This window comes from Mustela nivalis (assembly GCF_964662115.1).
Source record: "Mustela nivalis genome assembly, chromosome: X".
Taxonomy (NCBI): Eukaryota; Metazoa; Chordata; class Mammalia; order Carnivora; family Mustelidae; genus Mustela; species Mustela nivalis.
In genome coordinates this window covers 69182696-69205591 of record NC_139040.1, presented here as the reverse complement: position 1 = coordinate 69205591, position 22896 = coordinate 69182696, and the positions used below count along the sequence as shown (strand labels likewise).

The 22896-nt window shown below is 38.4% G+C and overlaps 1 protein-coding gene across 5 annotated transcripts in view; it reads left to right on the top strand.

Annotated features, from left to right (window-relative positions):
* The window catches only part of EDA (ectodysplasin A), a 509608-nt gene that overhangs the window by 471843 nt on the left and 14869 nt on the right, over positions 1–22896 (top strand). For all 5 annotated transcript variants that reach the window (XM_082716204.1, XM_082716206.1, XM_082716205.1 and 2 more), the window contains exon 3: positions 18632–18655. In XM_082716204.1, the coding sequence (XP_082572330.1) occupies positions 18632–18655 (24 nt within the window). The remainder of the gene's footprint in view (positions 1–18631; positions 18656–22896) is intronic.

Below are 22896 nucleotides of genomic sequence, written 5' to 3'. Positions count from 1 at the left end.
TATTGAATAAAGGTGGTGAGAGTGGACATCTTTGTATTTTTCCAGATCTTAGAAGAAAAACTTTCAACTGTGGCCTTTATTATGTTGGGGGTACATTCTCTCTATATTTACTTTGTTTAGAGTTTTTATCATAAATGGATGTTGAATTTTGTCAAGTGCTTTTTTTGCATCTTTTGAGACCATCTTATGATTTTCCTGCAGTGTATCACATTGACTGATCTACAGATGTTGAACCATCCCTACATCCCTGAAATGAATCCCACTTGATTGTGGCATATGATCCTTTTAATATGTTGTTGAATTTGATTACCTTATATTTTGTTGAAGACCTTTGCATCTAATGTTCACAAGGATATTGTCACATATATGTGATCTTTTCTCGTGGTACCCTTGACTGGTTTTAGAATCAGGGTAATACTGACTTCATAAAATAAGTTCCCTCCTCTTGTATTTTTTGGAAGAATTTGAGTATTGATATTATTTCTTCTTTGAGTATTTGGTAGAATCCACCAGTGAAGCCTTCTGATCCTGGACTTCTGTTTATTGAAAGATTTTTTATTATGCATTCATTCTCCTTACTAGTAATTAGTCTGCTCAGATTTTCTGTTTCATCATAATTCAGTCTTGATAGGTTGTATGTTTTTAGGAATTTATCCACTTCTAGGTTGTTCAAATTGTTGGTATATAATTATTCACAGTAGTATTTTATGATCCTCTATATTTCTGTGGTATCAGTTGTAACATTCCCCCTTATTTTCTGATTTTATTTATTTGAGTTATCTCTTCTTCTTGGTGAGTCTAGCTAAAGTTTTGTCAATTTCATTTTATCTTTTCAAAGAACCAGCTCTTAGTTTCAGCGTTTCTTATTGTTAATATTTTTTTCTTACTTACATCTACTTTTTTAAGAACAGTTTTGTGTTCACAGCAAGATTGAAGGGAAAAGAGAGATTTACCATATATACTTGCCCCTGCCCATGAAAAGCATTCCCCTCGTTATCAACAATATCCCACCAGAGTGGTATATTTGTTAAAATTGTTGAACCTACATTGACACATTGTATAATCACCCAGCTCATAGTTTACACTGCTGTTGTACATTCTGTGGGTTTGGAAAAATGTATAATGACATGTATACATCATTATAATATCATACTGACCTGAAAATCCTGTGCTCCAACTATTTATCCCTCACCCCCAATTTCTAAAAACCACTGATCTCTACTGCTATGTTGTAGAGTCTGTGTTTAGTTTTGTAAGAAACCACAAAACTCTTCCAAAGTGGCTGTACTATTTTTACATTCCCACCAGCAGTTAATGAGGGTTTTTGCTGTACCACATCCTCAGCAGCATTTGGTATTGTCTGTATTCCAAATTTTGACCATTCTAATAGGTGTGTAGCTTTATCTCATTGTTGTTTTAATTTGTATTCCCCTAATGAGAAATGATATGAAGTGTTTTTCATATGCTTGCTTTCCATCTGTGTATCTTCTTCGGTGAGATATCTTTTAAGGTCTTTGCCCTCCCTTTTTTTAATTGTTTTGTTAGTTTTCTTTTTTTTATTATGTTATGGTAGTCATTATACCATCATTAGTTTTTGATGTAGTGTTCCATGATTCATTGTTTGCATATACCCAGTGCTCATTGCAATACATGCCCTTCTTAATATCCATCACTGGGCTAACCCATCCCCCCATGCCCCTCCACTCTGAAACCCTCAGTTTGTTTCCCAGAGTCCATAGTCTCTCATGGTTCATATCCCCCTCTGATTTCCCTCCCTTCATTTTTCCCTACCTTCTCCTAATGTCCTCCATGCTATCCCTGATGTTCCACATATAAGTGAAACCATATGATAATTGTCTTTCTCTGCTTGACTTATTTCACTCAGCGTAATTTCCTCCAGTTTCATCCATGTAGAGGCAAATGGTGGGTATTCATCCTTTCTGATGGCTGAGTAATGTTCCATTGTATATAAGGAGCACACCTTCTTTTTTTTTATTTCTTTTCAGCATAACAGTATTCACTGTTTTTGCACCACATCCAGTGCTCCATGCAATCCGTGCCCTCTCTAGTACCCACCACCTGGTTCCCCCAACCTCCCACCCCCTGCCCCTTCAAAACCTTCAGACTGTTTTTCAGAATCCATAGTCTCTCATGGTTCACCTCTCCTTCCAATTTCCCTCAGCTCTCTTCTCCTCTCCATCTCCCCTTGTCCTCCATGCTATTTGTTATGCTCCACAAAAAAGTGAAACCATATGATAATTGACTCTCTCTGCTTGACTTATTTCACTCAGCATAATCTCCTCCAGTCCCTTCCATGTTGATACAAAAGTTGGGTATTGGAATATTACACAGTCATCAGAAAGGATAAATTCTTATGTGTGGAGTTGGTTTGATTTGTTGTTGGTTCTCCAGTTCTTTAAGGTGTAGAGACAGCTGGTGCATTCTGGATTTTTCAGTTTTTTTGAGGGAGGCTTGGATGGCTATGTATTTCCCCCTTAGGACCGCCTTTGCTGTATCCCATAGGTTTTGGACTGAAGTGTCTACATTCTCATTGGTTTCTATGAATTGTTTAAGTTCTTCCTTGATCTCCTGGTTGATCCAAGCATTCTTAAGCAAGGTGTTCTTTAGCTTCCAGGTGTTTGAGTTCCTTCTGAACTTTTCCTTGTGATTGAGCTCCAGTTTCAAAGCATTGTGATCTGAGAATATGCAGGGAATAATCTCAGTCTTTTGGTATCAGTTGAGTCCTGATTTGTGACCCAGTATGTAGTCTATTCTTGAGAAGGTTCCATGTGCACTTGAGAAGAATGAGTATTCTGTTGTTTTAGGGTGGAATGTTCTGTATATATCTATGAAGTCCATCTGGTCCAATGTGTCATTCAATGCTCTTGTTTCTTTATTGATTTTCTGCTTCGATGATCTATTTCTGAGAGAAGCATGTTAAAATCTCCTACTATTAATGTATTCACGTCACTATGACTCTTTATTTTGATTAACAGTTTTCTTATGTAATTGGCTGCTCCCATATTGGGGGCATAGAAATTTACAATTGTTAGATCATCTTGGTGGATAGTCCCTTTAAGAATGATGTAGTGTCCTTCTGTATCTCTGACTACAGTCTTTAGTTTAAAATCTAATTTATCTGATATGAGAATCCCTACCCTGGCCTTCTTTTAAGGCCCATTGGCATGAAAGATTCTTCTCCATCCCTTCACTTTCAGTCTGGGTGTATCTTTAGGTTCAAAATGGGTCTCTTGTAGACAACATATTTATGGGTCCTGTCGTTTTATCCAGTCTGCAACCCTGTGTCATTTTATGGGTGCATTTAGGCCATTCACATTGAGAGTGATTATTCATAGATATGTTTTTATTGACATCGTGTTATCTTTGAAGTCTTTCTTTTTTTTTTTTTAAAGATTTTATTTGTTTATTTGACAGAGATCACAGTAGACAGAGAGGCAGGCAGAGAGAGAGAGGGAAGCAGGCTCCCTGCTGAGCAGAAAGCCCGATGCGGGACTCGATCCCAGGACCCTGAGATCATGACCTGAGCCAAAGGCAGCGGCTTAACCCACTGAGCCACCCAGGTGCCCCTGAAGTCTTTCTTTCTGTAGATTGTCTCTATATTTCTGTTCAATGCTATTCTTATGGTTTTTCCTCTTTTATAGAACACCCCCTTAATATTTCCTGCAGTGTTGGCTTGGTAGTTGCATAGTCTTTTAAGCCTTGCTGGTCTTGGAAACTCTTTATCTCTCCATCCATTTTGAATGTCAGTCTTGTTGGATAAAGTATTCTTAGCTGCATGTTCTTCTCATTTAGTGCCCTGAATATATCTTGCCAAGCCTTTCTGGCTTGCCAGGTCTCTGTGGACAGGTCTGATGTTATTCTGATGGGCTTTCCTCTGTAAGTAAGGAGCCTCTTTGTCCTAGCGGCTTTCAAGAGATGGTATCTACAATTATGATTCCTCAATTTGACTACGAGGTGCCTTGATGTTTTCTTGGAATCTATAATCTTGGGTGGAGACCGTTCAGCCTCTAGTACATGAACGCTGGTTCCATTTGCAAGATTGGGAAAATTTTCATGAAGAACTTGTTCCACTATATCGTCTAGAATTCTTTCTTTCTCCTCCCCTTCAGGAATTCCAATAATTCTGATGTTGGAACGTTTCATGGCATCATTTATTTCCCTGATTCTGTTTTCGTGCTGTTTGTTCCAGGCTTCCTCCTGATCCTTTCTCTCTATCTGTTTGTCCTCCAGGTCACTAATTCTATCTTCTGTCTCAGTTATGCTAGCTTTTAGAGAATTTAGATTAGATTGGAATTCATTGAGAGCATTGTAAACCTCATCCCTGGTAGCTTTCAGTTCTGCCCTAATATTGTGAACATCATTTCTGGCCGCTTTCAGTTCTGCCCTAATCAATTCTGTTTGGTTATCCATGGCTTTCTTCAACCTAGCTATTGCCGGGATAATTGTTAGCCTGAATTCTCTTTCCAACATATTGTCTATGTTGATAGCCATTAGCTCTGTTGCAGAAGACCCATCCTCTGTATTTTTCTTCTGTTGGGCTTTCCTTCTCCTAGTCATTTTGGTGAGAGATGACTGAACGGATGTAGCTGGGTGTATCGACCGTGGTGCAGTCAAGGTGCACCCTGGAATGCTTCTGAGCAATCAGGGTTCCCCACCCAAATGAGAGAAAAAAAGAAAAGGAAAGGAAAAAAAAAGAGAGAGACAGGAAAAAAAGGGAAGATAAAAGAGAAGGTTCAGCCCAAATGGGCCCCAAGGTAAGATTGATGAAGTATACAAACAAAAACAGACAAACAAAAAGACTGATAAAAGTATATGACAAGAGAAATATATATATATATATATATATATATATATTTATGTATATATATGTATATATGTATATATACAACTAAAGGAAGAACCTCATCAAAAAGAACCCCAAGTGTAAGATTTATATACTATCAGGGCAAACACAAAAACACAGAAACATTGGTGGAAAAAAAAGATGGGAGAGTGGTTATAAATTCTCAGTGTGGGTGAGGAAGGTTGTTTTGCTTCTTCCTGGATGTATCTTGATATCTTTGTTAAAGGACTCAACTTTCCTAAGATAAAGGGGGATTAAAAATCGGTTTAACTATAGGGGTAGCATTGATTAGGGAAAGGGGATTACCTTGAACTTTAACTCTATATGAATATTAGAAAATAAAAATTAAAAAAAAATAAACTAGACTAAACTAAAATTTAGAAAAAAATTTAAAAAATAGAAATGCAAAAGAAAAATACAGGTATATGTATCAAAAAGTTCAGGTTAGAAGGTTATTATGGAATTTGATGTACTGGACATCTCACTGTGATGGTAAATAGGTTAAAAAATTATCTATATAAAAAAAAATGAGCCAGAATAGTGGGAACATGTTAAAAATAAAAGTTGTCCTATGAAGTAGTGGTGGTTGTTCTCTTGTAGTCTTTTTTTTTTTTTTTCTTTCCTGGTTGTTTTTCTGGTGGAGGGGCCTGCCACATGGGTTTTCAGTCAATGATGTTCCCTGAGTTAAGTCCTCCCGCCCCCCTCAAGGGGCTCTGAGGAAACCGGTTTTTTTCAGGCATTTGTTCTCTGGAGGTTTTTATGTTTGTTCACTTTTTTTTTTTTTTCTCTTGCCTTGACTGCTTTTGATGGTTTTTGTAGGTTTAGAGGAAAGCAAACTGCACCCTGACCTCCCTCTCAGAGAGAAGCCTCAACCTGGTCCCCTGTAGGTGCTGCAGAGCCTATATAAATTCCCCCTTGGCCGCTGGCAGAGCAGGTTCTGAGTCACAGACGCAGGGGGACGCAGGATCTTTTGCTTGTACCCAAAACCACGGCAGCGGTGGCTGTCTGGCAGCTGCAGACTGCCAGAGAGGTTCCAAGCAGTGATTGCACACGGATATTTTCCAGCTGGCCCAGACTGGGAGTGCCTGGTCTTTCTGGGTCTAAGAGTGCTGGGCTTTCGCGCACCTCTCTCAGAGGAGGCTGAGGGGTGCGCGCGTCTCAGGCTCTGTAGCACGGCTATGCATTCTGCCATCTGGCTCCCAGCCCCTCACAGGAGCCAGACCCCACATGTTCTCAGGCACACTGATGGCTCAGGGACCAAGACCTGGTTTCTCCGCCACATTCTCTCTGGCTCAGCACCAGGGGAAGCTGTCCTGGGTCCGGGGACTTAAGCCCCTGTCCCTAGCTTCCCCGAATCCCACAATTTCCCTCCCCTCCCGCAATCCTTTGCTCTTTCTGAGTGCTTTCAACCAGTCTCCAAGTTAATGCTGGTCCCCAGATGCAGGGCACTCTCCTATTAGGGGTATTACTTTCCAATTGGTCACCTCTGGTGGCTCCCTCTCCCTTTTGTTTATCTTCCAATATCAGTCTGACATTCCCACTCTGCTTTACCTGCCCACTGGCATCTTCTGCCCCTGTAGAGATCCAGATGTGTATAATTCTAACCTCAGACTGATTTCATGGGTGATCGGAGTTCTTTGGTAGGTAATCAGTTCACTTTAGGCTACAGGATGAAATGGTGCCTCCTCCTACTTCCCCGTCATCTTGTCTCCCACACCTTCTTTTTTTAAGATTTTATTTATTTATTTGACACAGAGAGAGGAATCACAAGTAGGCAGAGAGGCAGGCAGAGAAAGGAGGGAAAGCAGGCTCCTTGCTGAGCAGAGAGCCCAATGCGGGGCTCAATCCCAGGACCCTGAGATCACGACCTGAGCTGAAGGCAGAGGCTTTAACCCACTGAGCCACCCAGGCACACCATGGAACCACACCTTCTTTATCCATTCATCTGTTGAAGGGCATCTCAGCTCCTTCCACAGTTTGGCTCTTGTGAACATTGCTGCTATGAACATTGGGGTGCAGCTACCCCTTCTTTTCACTATATATGTATCATTAGGATAAATACCCAGTAGTGTAATTGCTGGGTCATAGAGTAGCTCTATTTTTTTTAAGATTTTTATTTATTTATTTGACAGACAGAGCTCACAAGTAGGCAGAGAGTCATGCAGAGAGAGAGGAGGAAGCAGGCTCCCCGCTGAGTAGAGAGCCCCATGTGGGGCTCGATCCCAGGACCCCGAGATCATGACCCGAGCTGAAGGCAGAAGCTTTAACCCACTGAGCCACCCAGGTGCCCCGGGTAGCTCTATTTTTAACTTTTTTAAGAACTGCCATATTGTTTTCCAAAGTGGGTGGAACTTGCATTCCCATCAACAGTTTCTCCACATCCTCTCCAACATTCATTGTTTCCTGCCTTGTTAATTTTTTCCATTCTAACTGGTGTAAGGTGGTATCTTTATGAGATTTTGATTTGAATTTGCCTGATGGCTAATGATGTTGAACATTTTTTCATATGTCTCTTAGCCATTCATATATCTTCTTTGGAAAAGCATTTTCTAATTGTTGAGACTTAAGAGCTTTTTGTGTATTTTGGATAACAGTCTTTTACCAGGTGTTTCTTCCATAAATACTTTTCTCCCAGCCTGTGACTTGTCTTCTTGACATTGTCTTTCTGAGAGCAGAAGTTTTTAATTTTAATTAATCCAGGTTATCAATTATTTCTTTCATGGATCATGGTCCTGTATCAAAAAAGTCATCATAATGCCCAAGGTCATCTAAATTTTCTCTTATATTATCTTCTAAGAGTTTAACAGTTTTGTACTTTAAATTATGTGTCTGATCCATTTTGAGTTAATTTTTGTGAATAGTTTAAGGTTTGTGTCTGTATTCACCTTTTTGTATGTCAATCTCAAGTTGTTCAAGCACCGCTTTTGAAAACACTTTTTTATCCTACTATATTGTCTTTATTCCTTGTCAAAGATCAGTTGACTACATTTATGTGGGTTAGAATTTCTTGTTTTATTTTTTCTTAGAGTTTTCATCTCTCTGCTTACATTACCCATTTGTTCTTGCATGTTGTCCAGTTTTTCATTAACACCCTTTTAATGTTAATCATAGTTATTTTAAATTCCAACTCTAATAATTCCAAAATCTCTGCCATATCTGAGTCTGGCTCTAATGCTTAGTTTGTCACTTCAGACTATATTTTTTACCTTCTTGTATGCCTTTTAAATTTTGACTGAAATCCAGACATAACATACTGGGTAAAAGTAATAGAGATACATAGGCCTGCAATGTAGTATTGAATGTTTATCAGACTAGGAGTTAGGCTGTGTTTACATTTGCTGTAGCTGCAGTGTCAGAGACTAAAATTTTCTCTTTTATTTTTTTGTTTTAGTCTCCTCTTGTTATGTCTGGGTGTCCCTAGAAAGTCCTAAAGTATAGCATGAAACTTGCAGGGTCTTTAAGTTATAATCTGCTGTTACTATATAGAAGCCCTGTTGATATGGTGGTAAAATGTAAGTGGAAGGGAAGTATTCTGTAGTCCTATAATTAGGTCCCAATATTTTACTATGCCTTAACTTGGTATTTCCTGTTCCTTGGGTCAGTTAGGCTCTGGTAAAACCCAATCAGTTAGGATCTGATACAATAATTTTCCTTCAGAGCAGTCCTTGTTAAGGAGAATAGAGAAAGCCAGGTACATTTTTAAATGGCTACTTTTCCTCTCCCCTTGCCAGAAATACAAGGGAAATGGTCTCCAATCTTCACAGTGACAACCTGGTAGGTCTATTGAAGGTAAAACTCATGAAAGTTTGGGTGCCCACCTAAGACTGGACTCCCTTGAGGTTTTTCGCTTTTAAACTATTTCACACTGAGCCTGTAGCAATCTGTCAATTACAGTTTTAAAGTGTTCTTACTGATACTGGCTCCAGCAACAGGCTTCTACTCCTCATAAGCTGTGATTCTGTATATCCATCAGAACAGCAGTTTGCCTTGTAGCCTCAGTTCTTTGATGGATCTAAGAGTTGATTTTAAGTTTGTTCAGCTCTTTTATTTTTGGGAATATGGGAGTGATGACTTTCAAGCTGTTGACATGTCAAACCAGAAATGGGAAATATATAGATTTACTTTTAAGTTTTCAAAACACATCTAGAATAATATGAATCATTCTGAAGTTTCAGTTTATCTTAGAATATCTATAGGTTGTGTGACCTTGTAAATGTATTTATTTATATTTTATTATTTATAAATTTATTTAATACATCTCTTTATCTATAAAATAATAATAACAAAGACTACTTTGCTGGATTATTGTAATTCCTAAGTGAATTATCTAAAACAACTAAGGCTCATGTATATTCAGTAAATGTTAGCTCTAGTTATCACATTTTTATCTCCATCAGAACCCTAGACCTTGAATAAAGACAAACTATACAAATGTTCCCTAACTTGGGAAATGAAGAATCAAAAGAAAAGTATCACTTGCCCTATCATCCTTTTGTGGTTCAGTCAGGACCAGAATCTGACTAGGACTGCTGCTGGCCTTTATGGCCCTGATGCTGTTACAAGACCCCTCCTTCTTAATGCCAAATAGCAAATTCCGTGTTCACCTTGATCAAAACCTGTCAAATCTCAATTGTACTCCTTCTTGGACTGGACAGCTGTCTGTCCTATTCTGATGAATTTGTGGGTTTTGCCTACAAAAAGCATGATGGTTACAAACAGAGGGAATTGGAATGATATAGAAATATAGCCTGTTACCACAGAAGCAGACATGTGCCAGTGGTAGTACTCTGAGTGGGTATGAAAAATGTTCTGAAGTAGAGAGAGAAAATAAATCAATATATATAAGATATATAGAACTCAGTAGAAGCTGCTGCTTTTTTCTGGGTCAAGATAGCCATATCTAACATGAGATAGTTCTAGTTCCCTGGCATTTTCTCTCTTGAAGCTGGACAACTACAGTGGTCTCAAGTGAAAGAAATGGGTATGGTGGCTATAGAGCCAGGGCACTGAGATCCATGTTAAAACTCATAAAAACTATTTACTAACTGTGGTGAGCTATATTAGAATAAGAAAGAAAGATGATGTACTCACTACCATTTGTGAGAAATGTAATACAGTCTAGTGAAAATCTTGTCTATAACTCTTCATCCTCATTTTTTTTTAAAGATTTTATTTATTTATCAGAGAGAGAGGGGGAGAGAGCGAGCACAGGCAGACAGAATGGCAGGCAGAGGCAGAGGGAGAAGCAGGCTCCCTGCTGAGCAAGGAGCCCGATGTGGGACTCGATCCCAGGACGCTGGGATCATGACCTGAGCCGAAGGCAGCTGCTTAACCAACTGAGCCACCCAGGCGTCCCTTCATCCTCATTTTTTTTCCAAGGGATATGCCAAATAGCCACTGAGTAGAAGCTTTCTGATAGCCCTTCTGTGACACAAGTTGAAGTAGAGAAAGGACAGGCTTTAAGACCTATTGCTCTCAGTATTCTTTATTTCATGGTCATTTGGAAAGTAAAAATTTTAATTAGCTCTTTAGCTCACACTGTATGCTAAAATCTGTACTAAATTAAAGATCTAAACATAAAAGTAAAATCATAAAATAAGTAGAAAAATATGAAGAATTACCTTTATAATGCTGATGTATCCATATTAAAAATGATAATGCAGAAATATAGTTACTGACATAGAAAAAATTTTCTAACATTTTTTACTCTATTTTGCAAAAATACATGTACATACGACTTAAGAAATTTCTAGATACACATTAAGATGTTAATACTCATTATTTGTGGGTAGTTTAATAAGCTGTTTTGTTTCAAACAAGATGCAACTATATGCTGCCCACAAGAGACTAACTTCAGACCTAAAGACACATATAGACTTGAAGTGAATGGATGAGAAAAAATACCATGCAAGTGGAAGAAAAAAAAAAGAGCCAGGGTAATTATACTTGTATCAGACAAAATGGACTTTAAAGATTTTATTTATTCATTTATTAGAGCGAGAGATCATAAGTAGGCAGGGATGCAGGCAGGGGGGGAGGGGGAAACAGGCTCCCTGCTGAGCAGAGTGCCTGAAGCGGGCTTGATCCCAGGATCCTGAGATCATGACCTGAGCCAAAGGCAGAGGCTCAACCCACTGAGCCACCCAGGCACCCCCAAAATGGACTTTAAAACAAAGACTGTAGCAAGAGGCAAAGAAGGGCACTACATAAGGATAAAGGGATCAATCCAACAAGAGGACTGAAGAGGATATAATGCTTATAAATATCTTTTCACCCAACATAGAAGCTCCTAAAATACATAGAGCAAATTTTAATAGACATAAAGGGAGAAATTGACAGCAACACAATGATAGTCGGGGACTTTAACACACATGTACATCAATGGAAAGATCATCCAAATAGGAAATCAATAAGGGAATAGTCTTTGAATAACACATTAGACCAGATGGACCTAACAGATACACACAGACTATTTCATTCAAAAACAGTAGAATACAAATTCTTTCTCAAGTGCACATGGAACTTTCTCTAGAATAAATCACATGTTATCCCACAAAACAGGTCTCAATAACTTTAAGAGACTGAAATCACATCAAGCATCTTTTCAGACCACAATGGTATAAACTAGAAATCAATTACATGAAAAAAAAACTGGAAAAACACAAACACATGGAGGCTAAACAACAAATGGGTCAATGAAGAAATCAAAGAGGAAATAAAAAACACCTGGAGGCAAATGAAAATGAAAACACAACAGTCTAGAATCTTTGGTAGACAGCAAAAGGAATTCTAAAAGATAATTTTATAATACAGGCCTACCTCAAGAAAGAAGAAAATGTTATATAAACAATCTAACCTTACACCAAAGGAGCTAGAAAAAGAAGAACAAACAAAGCCCAAAGCTAGTAGAAGAAAAGAAATATATATTAGAGCAGAAGTAAATGAAATAGACTTAAAACAGAAGAACAGAGAAATGAAACCAAGAGCTGGTTCTTTGAAAAGATAAAATTTATATACCTTTAGCCAGACTCATCAAGAAAAAAAAGAGGATTCAAATAAATAAAATTTAAAATGGAGAGAAATAACAACCAACACTATAGAAATAGAAAGAATTGTAAAACAATATTATAAAAAGTTACAATGCCAAAAATTTGGACAACCTAGAAGAAATGGACAAATTCCTAAAAATATATAATCTTCCAAAACTGAAGAGGAAAAAGTAGAAAATTTGAACAGACCAACTACTAGTAATGAAATTGAATCAGTAATCAAAACCCTCCCAACAAACAAAAGTCTAGGACTAGATGGATTCACAGGTGAATTCTGTGAAACATTTAAGAAGAGGTCATACCTATTCTTCTCAAACTATTTTTAAAGAAGAAAAACCTCAAAATTCATCCTACATACCCACCAATTACACTGATACCAAAACCAAAAACATTACCAAAAAAAAAGAAAAAAGAAAAGAAAACTATAAGCCAATATTTCTGATGACCGCAGATGCAAAAATCCTCAAAAATATTAGTGAACCAAATTCAACAGTACATTTAAAATGTTGTTCACCACGTTTAAGTGGGATTTATTCCTGGGACACAAAGAGTGGTCCAATATTTGCAAATCAATGTTGTAAATCACATTAACAAGAAGAAGAATGCAAACCATATATGGTAGTAGTCTCAATATGTAGTAGATATAGTAAAAGTATTTGACAAAACACCATATCCACTCATGACTAAAAGCTCACAACAAAGTAGATTTAGAAGAAACATACTTAAACATAATAACAGCCATATATTGAAAAAAGTACAGCTAATATCATTCTCAATGGTGAAAAACTGAAAGCTTCTTCTCTAAGATCAGGAAAAAGGCAAGAATGTCTACTTCACCAGTTTTATTCAAGATAGTACTGGCAGTTCTGGCTGCAGCAATCAGAAAAGAAAAAGAAATAAAAAGCATCCAAATCAGCAAGGAAGAAGTAAAACTCTCATTATTTGCAGATGAAATGATACTATATGGAGTCTTAAGGACTCCACCAAAAAACTGTTAACTAATAAGTAACTTCCATGAAGTTGCAGGATACATAATTAATATACAGAAATCTGTTGCATTTCTATACACTAATAATGAAATAGCACAAAGGGACATTAAGAAAACAATTACCTTTACAATTACATTAAAAAAGGAATAAGCTACAGGAATACATTTAACCAAGGAAGTGAAAGGCCTACATTCTGAAAACTCTAAGACATTGATGAAAGAAAGTAAAGACCATACAAACAAATGGAAAGATATAGCATGCCCATGGATTGGAAAAATTAATATCATTAAAATGTCAATACTATTGAAATTACCTACAGATTAAATACAATCCCTATCAAAATACCAATAGCATTTTTCATAGAAATAGAACAAAAAAATCCTAAAACTTATATGGAACCACAAAAGACCTCAAAGAGCCAAAGCAATCTTGAGAAAGAAGAACAATACACTAGAGGCATCACAATCCCAGACTTCAAGATATATTACAAAACTACAGTAATCAAAACAGTATGGTACCAGCACAAAAATAGATACATAGATCAATGGAACAGGATAGAAAGTCCAGAAATAAACCTATGCTACATAAAGAAAGCAAGAATATATAATGGAGGAAAGACAGTCTTTTCAATAAATGATGTTGGAAAAACTAGATGGCTGCATGCAGAAGAATTAAACATGACCTTGTTCTTATACCACACACAAAAATAAAATTGAAATTGATTAAAGACCTAAATGTGAGGCTTGAAATCATAGAGCTCCTAAAGGAAAATGCAAGCAGTACATTCAGTCTTAGCAACATATTTATGGCTCTGTTTCCTCAGGCAAGGGAAACAAAAGCAAAAGTAAATGACTGGAACTACATGAAAATAAAAAAGACTTTTTCATAGCAAATAAAATTAAAACACAAAACAAAAAGACCAAGTGAAGATATTTGCAAATTATATATCCAACAAGGAATTAATTAAGGAATTAATATCCAAAATATATAAGAAACTTATACAACTTGGAGTCCAGGAAGACAGCAGCAGAGTAGGGTGACCATAGGCTCACTTCATCCTGTGAATACAACTAGATAACTATCAAATCATCCTAAATATCCCAGAAATCAACCTGAAGACTGACAGAACAAACTCCACAACTAAAGGGAGAGAAGAAACCACATTGAAGAAGGTAGGAAGTACAGAGGTGTTGTTTGGGAGAGAAACAGATCATGGCCACTGCAGTGGGTAGGGAGCCACAGTTGCAAAGAATGGCAAGGGACAAACTGACATACTGGGGAATGCAAGGAGAAAATGCATCCCCCATAGCAACTGGCTTAGAAAGTGAGAGGGGCAAAATTTTGTGAGTTCTTGCAACCAGCAGGGCTTAAAGCCTTGAGTTCTAAAGGTCATCAGGCTTGCTCAGAGAGAGCCCAGAGGCATTGGAGCTGCTTTTGGAGAGAAGGCAGGGCAAACAGCCTGCAGACATACAGTGCAGAAACAGAAATCTGAAAAGTACCTAGGGCACACAGCGGGAAGGTTGTTTGCTCATCTCAGATCATGTCCCAGAGAGGTAGCATTAATGGAGATACTCCTCCAGGAACAAAGGAACTGGTAGGCACCATTTCCCTTCCCCGCCCCTCAGCAGAAATACAGATCCACCTGCAGGAATCAGGGCAGAATGGACACTCACTACCTAAGTTGCTTACACCAAGACCCAACCCTTGTGCTCTGGTGGAACACCCTTCCTAGTCACACTTGCCTCAGTCCCAGCATGGAGGGCTCCCTCCCCCAGATAGACCAGCCCAAACCCCTGCCCACACCATGTCTCCTGACCCAGGAATTTAGCAGGACCTAAGTTCCAGCAGCAATAGTGTCAGGTCTTATTTCACAAGTAGATGAAGCACATGTAGTTAAGACCCACCACATTCAGGCCAGGGACCAAACATAGCCCACAACAGGCAAGGAAATCTTCTGCAGATGAAGGCCCTGAAGGGTAAAGCAGCCAAGACACAACTGCTGAACACACACAGCACACACTAGAGACACTCCCTGTAGTTCTAGGCCCTGGGAAACAGGAAACCCTACACTGTAGGGTACTAGTCCTCTTTTTAAGGCCATTACTGTCCACAACAGGAAAAGTAGCTGACTTTCCTAACACAAAGAAGCAGGCAAGAGACTTAAACAAAATGAGAAGATAGATGAATTTTTCCCAAATGAAAGAACAGGACAAGGTCATGGCCAGAGATCTAAGTGAAACAGATATAATGTGCCAGATAGAGAATTCAAAGTAATGAACATAAGGATACTTTCTGGACTTGAGAAAAGAGTGAAAGACATGAGTTTGACTCTTAACACAGAGATAAGGGATGACATAACATAGATAAATGGTTCAATAAACAAAATGAGAAACACACTTGATAGAATGAACAGGCTGGAAGAAGCAGAGGAATGAACTAATGACCTAGAAGACAGAGTAGTGGAAAGTAATCAAGCTGAAAAAGAGAAAATTATGAATTATAAGAATAGACTTAGGGAATTCAGTGACTCCACCAAACATAATAACATTTACATCATAGGAGTCCCAGTGGAACAGAGAGAAAGGAGGGCAGAAAATACATTTGAAGATATAATAGCTGAGAACTTCCCTAATGAGGAAGTAAACAGATATCCAGATCCAGGAGACACAGAGACCCCCAGGAAAATCAATAAAAGCAGATCCACCTAAGACATACTAGAATTATAATAGCAAAATATGGTGACAAAGAAAGCAATGTTAAAGCTGCAAGACAAGTTTCTTCAACAAATGGTGTTGAGAAAGAAGTGAGAGACCTGTACTCTGTTGGCAGGAATGTAAATTGATACAGCCACTACGGAAAACGGTAAAGAGTTTCCTCAGAAAATTAAAAATAGAAATAACATATAATCTAGTAATTCTACTACTGGGTATTTACCCAAAGTAAATGAACACACAGATTCAAAAACTCCTATGTTTATTGCAGCATTACTTACAGTAGCCAAGATATGAAAGCAGCCCAAATGTCCATCAATAGATGATATGGAATATTATTACTCAGCCAGAAGAAAAATTAGATCTTGCAATTTGTGACACTGCTGGACCTAGAAGATATAAATGCTAAGTGAAATAAGTCAGACAAAGAAAGATAAATGCCATTTTCTTTCACTTACATGTGGAATCTTAAAAGTAAAACAAATGAATAAACAGATAAAAAGCACAATCAGAGCTATAAATACAGAAAACAAGGTGAGAGTTGCCAGAGAGGAAAGGGGTAGAGAGATGGGCAATATGGGTAAAGGAGAGTGGGAGATATAGGCTTTCTTTTTGAAATGAATAAATCATGGGGGTAAAAGATACAGCATAGGGAATATAGTCAATAATATTATAATAGCAATGTATGTGGACAGATGGTAGCTACACTTGTAATGAGCATAACATATAATATAGAGTTGTTGAATAGCTGTTATTCACCTGAGTTAAAAATAAGATTCACTGAAAAAAAAGTGAAATAAAGCTAGTTTTGTTTAAAAAATAAATTTTTCCTTTTTCTTCCCCCTTTTATGTATGTATGTATGTATGTATGTATGCATGCATTTATATACGTACAATGAGTTGGTTCCTGGTAAACACAACAGAAGTTTAAAAAAAAATTCTAACTTCCCTTTCCCTCTTTTCAGTTGTTGATTTAAGTCACACTTTCTCCAGGAAGTTTGGGTTTGTTGGTTCTTTTCTCAAATAGCCAATATAATTCCTTGTCTCCCCTCTTTGATATTTTTGTATCCAACTGAATGGTCTTTCCAGGTAGAGTTGTTTCCTTATTTACCTTGCTGCCTTCCAGAGGCACGCTTGGTGAAGACTGGTTGCTTGTGATAATCTGATCTCCTCAAAACCTGCTTTGAAGGGTGATATGACAGTGCTGAAACTTTAGGCAGCTGAAATGGTCAGAACCTTGTCCAGGGCTAGCACAGCTGGTCTGTGAGTGCAGTGTCGCTGCACTTTCTGTGACCCCACTGCTCTGCCCTGCGGAGGTGGCTGGCTCGCTGGCTGGTAGCTGGCTGATGGGACTGGGCCTTTCTTCATAAAACCTTCCTCCAATAGCTTTGTTTTTGGTCAAAGAGGTGGCCCTGCTTATGTTGAGTTGTTCCATCTTTGTAGTATTTGCACAGCTATGCTTCCTTGCCAGAACCCCCATGCACATTATCAAGGACTCTCAATGCCATTAAACACATAAAGGATAAGCAGCAAAGGAAGAAGACAAAGGCTGAGAGGAAGAAAAAGGAGGAGCAACAAGGATAAAACAATGGGGACTGATGACCTTCAGTGCAGCAAGTTGCTGAACCCAACCTAATACATCCCACATACATAATAATACCTACTGTTACACGTGAAATTTAGCAGGGAAGCTACAAAAATAAAATTCTTTTGCAAGGGAAGGCCAGACAGCCATTTGTTATCAAGGGACCTATGCCTGCCTCTGATAGAGCCTGCTCTTACAGGTAAAGATCATCCTAGGCTTGTTGTAAAAATAAGATGAGATGATAAATGGAAATAACCAGGTTTTATGGGTTATAAAACAATATGCAGGGGCGCCTGGGTGGCTCAGTGGATTAAGCCGCTGCCTTCGGCTCAGGTCATGATCTCGGTGTCCTGGGATCGAGCCTCGCATCGGGCTCTTTGCTCAGCGGGAGCCTGCTTCTCTCTCTCTCTCTGCCTGACTCTCTGCCTACTTGTGATTTCTCTCTCTGTCAAATAAATAAATAAAATCTTTAAAAAAAAAAAAACAATATGCAAATGCTTGGTGTTCTTTTTGTAAGCTCCTGGGGACAATGACAACGGTTTAATGTCCAATAGTATCTTCATGGGAGTTTGGAACAGATTTTAAACACCTGCATCTAAAGAAAATCAAATCCACCTACAGAATGAAGAGAATTGGGTCCCCAGGAGGGGAAAACATTTGTGGAAGATCCATAAATTGTGTGTGTCTGGGGAGTGGTTGTCACCTAACCATATAGCAAAAGTTTTCCCATTGAGTATCCTCAATTGATTAGAATTGTTTTCTTTAGAAGCAATTTCCAAGAAAACGCCTGTGATTTCATTGTCAGTGAAACTGTTGACACTTCTTTTTTAAAGTGTCTGTTAACTTATAGTCAATTACATCAGGAGTGCATGTGGTACCCACATGAATGTATTTTGGTCACACTGCTTTAATAACTAACAATTGAAATCACAATAAGTGACTCCAAAGTCGTCGTCGTCGTCTGCTGCTGCTGCTGCTGCTGCTGCTGCTGCTGTTTGTTCTGTGAAAATGACCCTCTTTTCCATTTAGCTTCAATGCAGGAGACTTCATACCAGTTCTTCACCTGAATGCGTGACTCTTCAATCTCAGGACTCGCAGAATTAATGGAATGCCGTCCTAAGGTTGTTGAGTTCTGCGTTTATGGGCATTTCATCTCTACAAAGAAGTACCCATTCCCTCACTGCAAAGATGGAGACTGAAAGAGTTTTCTGTGGAAAAATCTTTCTTGTAACGTTCTTGTTACAATAGTCAAAAAACAGAAACAGACTGGAGAGGTCTGATAATTGGGAGATACCTTGCCAATGACCTGACCCTTGGTGTGGGGCTCCCTCAAAATCTGCAGTGTCTTTGGAGTTTCTCCTATGACTGTCTTGGAGAATAAACACTTTATGTTAATTTCCAGGGACTTAATTTTCCATTTTCTTTTTTAACAGGTCCAGTTAAAAACAAGAAAAAGGGTAAGTTAAGCTCCTGATTTTATAAAATTGTTCTCGTGTCTTTTCTAAAATTAGAAGGAAAAAAACCAAGGGAGTAATATTTTTATATATTCTTTCAATGTTGGTTGTCCAGTGTTTTAGTCAATCACCTGTGACCTCCTTGAGTATGGTAGCTTCCATGAAACAAGAAGTAGAGATTGTTGTTCAGCGATGATTCATGAAATTGCTTCTCTAGCAGTATATGAAAGTTGTTTTTATTATTCTTTCTTGCTCCCTCTTTTATACAATTAAATTTACATCTCTTTCCTTCATTCTTCATTACTCTTTCCCCTTTCCTTTGTCCTTTCTTTACCTTCCTTTATGGAATCAATAATCACGTATAAATTAAGTCCTAAGACAGCTTGTGGGGACTAGGTATACCACCTCCCCGAAAGATGTCAGTACCCTGTTCTTGGCCTTAAAGCTATCCCTACCCTATGCCTTAGATAGTCCGAGAAAGTATTTCTCACTTTGGGGTTTCAATATCATTTTCTCTGTGATGGGAAAAGGAAAGCTGGAGGAATACCCTGATCTTTTGGTCCTTTCAAAGAAGCTTCTGGTTGAGCAGATCCATTGTGCCACTGTTGGGTCAGTATGTTTCTAATATACTTGCAACAAGATTGACCCAAGAGCTTATACAAGCACTTGCATACTTGAATAGGAGAACGCAAAAAAACAGAACAAGTTCCAAAAGACAGAATTATGCTATATGGTCCACTCCTTAAGACTAAAAAAAGAAACCAAATACAAAACCAGTTTTAAGTAACTATTTCCGTGTTCTGACCTGGAAAGAAAATAAAGTGAAATTAATGATTTTCACTAAAACACTTTAAGTAGGGGCACCTGGGTGTCTCAGTTGGTTAAGTGTCTGCCTCTGGCTCAGGTTATGATCCTGGGGTCCTGCTCAGTGGGGAGTCTGCTTCTCCCTCTGCCCCTCCCCTATGCTCCTGCTCTCTTACTCTCAAATAAGTAAATAAAATCCTTTAAAAAATAAAAAATCAGGGCACCTGGGTGGCTCAGTCATTAAGCATCTGCCTTCAGCTCAGGTCTTGATCCCAGGGTCCTAAGATCGAGCCCCACATTGGGCTCCTTCTCAGCAGGGAGCCTGATTTTCCCCTGTGTCTGCCATTCCCCCTGCTTGTGCTTACTCTCTCCCTCTCTCCCCTTTTCTCTCTCTCTCTCTCTCTCTCTCTCTCTTTCTGTCAAATAAATAAATAAATATATTTTTAAAATAAAAAGTGAAATGCTTTAAGTAAAATGATTCTGTTAAGATTTCTGGAGCTTTATAGAGTAGATTATCAGTCCCAGAGTAGACCAAAGAGACTGGCTTCAGCTGCAGCCTGCTCCTTCTCTGAGCACGAGGGTACTCTGGTGGCTCACAGTACCATAGCCTACATGGAAAACCTGTGCCCCTGTTGTAAAGAAGCTGAGGATTGGCCTGGCTTCCTGAGCACCTGATCCGAGCAAAGTTGGAAAACAGCCGAGAGCCGGGGTCAATGAAGAAAGCCTTCTCCATTGGGCCTGGCCATTAACCAAGATATTACGGATTTACAAAAGTACATTTGATTTTTTCAGCATGTCGGTTTTTTCTAGTAGCTTATTTTTAGAGCAGTTTTAGGTTCACAACAAAATTGAGGGGAAAATACAGAGCATTCCCATATATTTCCTGCCCCACACAGGGACAGCCTCCCCCACCAGATTATGTACTACCAAGAGTAAGAACATTTGTTATAATTGAGTAGCCTCCATTGATATATCATCATCACTCAAAGTACATAGTTAACATTAGGCTTCATCTTGGTACTGTACATTCTAGGGGTTTTGACAAAATGTATAGTGACATAGATTCCCATAGAATACAGTATTTACAGAATAGTTTCACTTCCCTAAAAATCCTCTCTGCTTTGCCTTTTCATCATTGCCTCCCCCTAACCCTTGGCAACCACTGATCTTTCTCTTTTTTTTCTTTAAAGATTTTATTTATTTATTTATTTGTCAGAGAGAGAGAGAGAGAGTAAGCACAAGCAGGGGGAGTGGCAGGCAGAGGGAGAAGCAGGATCCTCACAGAGCAAGGAGCCTGATGTGGGACTCAGTCCCAGGACCCAGGGATCTTAACCTGAGCAGAAGACAGATGCTTAACAGACTGAGCCACCCAGGCACCCCACCACTGACCTTTCTGTTGTCTTTTTAGTTTTGCCTTTTGAGATTGGCTTCTTTTACTTAGTAATATGCATTTAAGTTCCTCTATGTCTTTTCATGGCTCAATAGATCATTTCTTTTTCTTTTTTTCTTTTTTTAAGTTTTTATTTTAATTCCAGTTAGTTAACATCCAGTGTTATCTTAGTTTCAGGTGTACAATGTAGTGATTCAACAGTTCCACACATCACCCAGTGCTCATCATAACAAGTGCCCTCCTTTATCCCCATCACCTATTTCACCCAGCCTCCACCCACCTCCCCTCTGCTAACCAACAGTTTGTTGATTATAGTTAAGAGTCTGTTTCTTGGTTTCTCTCTCTCTCTCTCTCTCTTCCCATTTGGTTATATGGTTGTGTTTTTGTTTTTGTTTTTCTTAAACTTCACATACGTGTGAAATCATATGGTATTTGTCTTTATCTGGCTGACTGATTTCACTTAGCAGAATACTCTCTACCTCCATCCATGTCATTGCAATGGATGCATTTCTATGGCTGAGCAATATTCCATTGCATATATATGCCAAATCTTATTTCTTGATTCATTAGCCAGTGGCCACATAGCCTATTTCCATAATTTGGCCAGCGTAGATACTGCTGCTATAAACATCAGGGTGCATGTATTCCTTTGAATTAGCATTTTTGTATCCTTTGGTAAATATCTAGTAGTACAATTGCTGGATTGTAGGACAGTTCTATTTTTCACTTTTTGAGGAAACCTCACACTGTTTTCCAGAATGGTTGCACCAGTTTGCATTCCACCAACAGTGCAAGAGGGTTCACTTTTCTCCACATCCTCGCCAGCCAACACCTGTTATTTCTTGTGTTGTGATGTTAGCCATTCTGACACGAGTGAGGTGATATCTCATTACGTTTTGATTTACATTTCCTAATGATAAGTGATGTTGAGCATCTTTTCATGAGTCTTTTGGCCATCTGTATGTCTTCTTTGGAAAACTGTCTATTCATGTCTTCTGCCCATTTTTTAATTGGACTATTTGTTTTGAGGGTATTGCCTTTGAAAAGTTCTTTGTAGATTTTTGGATACTAACCATTTATCAGATTTGTCATTTGCAAATATCTTCCCATCCTGTAGGTTGTCCTTTAGTTTTGTGATTGTTTCCTTTGCTTTGTGAAAGCAGAAGGATTTTTATTATGAAGTGTATTTTTTTGCTTGTTTCCCTTGCCGCAGGAGACATATGTATAGAGATGTCGCTATGGTCAATGTCAAAGAACTTACTGCCTATGTTCTCTTCCACGATTTTTATGGTTTCAGGTGTCAAATTTAAGTCTTTAATCCATTTTGAATTTATTTTTCTGTATGGTGAAAGAAAGTCATCCAGTTTCATTCTTAGGCATGTCACTGTCCAGTTTTCCCAACACCATTTGTTGAAGAGACTTTTTCTAACTGGACATTTTTTCCTGCTTTGTCAAAGATAATTGACCATATAATTGTAGGTTCATTTCTGGGTTTTCTACTATATTCTGTTGATCTATGTGTCTGTTTTCATGCCAGTACCATCCTGTTTTGATTACTCTATCAAGCATATACTTTTTTTTCTTTCTTTCCTTTTTTTTAATTTTTTATTTTTTATAAACATATATTTTTATCCCCAGGGGTACAGGTCTGTGAATCACCAGGTTTACACACTTCACAGCACTCACCAAAGCACATACCCTCCCCAATGTCAAGCATATACTTTTTAACTTTTGTCACATCCCCTTTAAAATGGAAATTGTAATAAACCTAGAAAGCTCACTTGGATTTGACAAGGACACCCTCTGCTCCTTAACAAGTCCAAAGGTGACTTCCCTTCTTAATAGGTAGACTTGGGAACACTCTCTAATTACAGCTACTAGATTTTTCTTTTCACTCATTCACTGGACCATGAATAAGCACCTTATATTTGTCAGGAATAGAGATACCAAGATAAAGAAAAATGGTGCCGGCCCTCAAAAATCTCCCAGTGTAGCTAGAATAGTGGAAGTACACACAAATAATTACAGTATGGTATCAAAAATTCTCTCA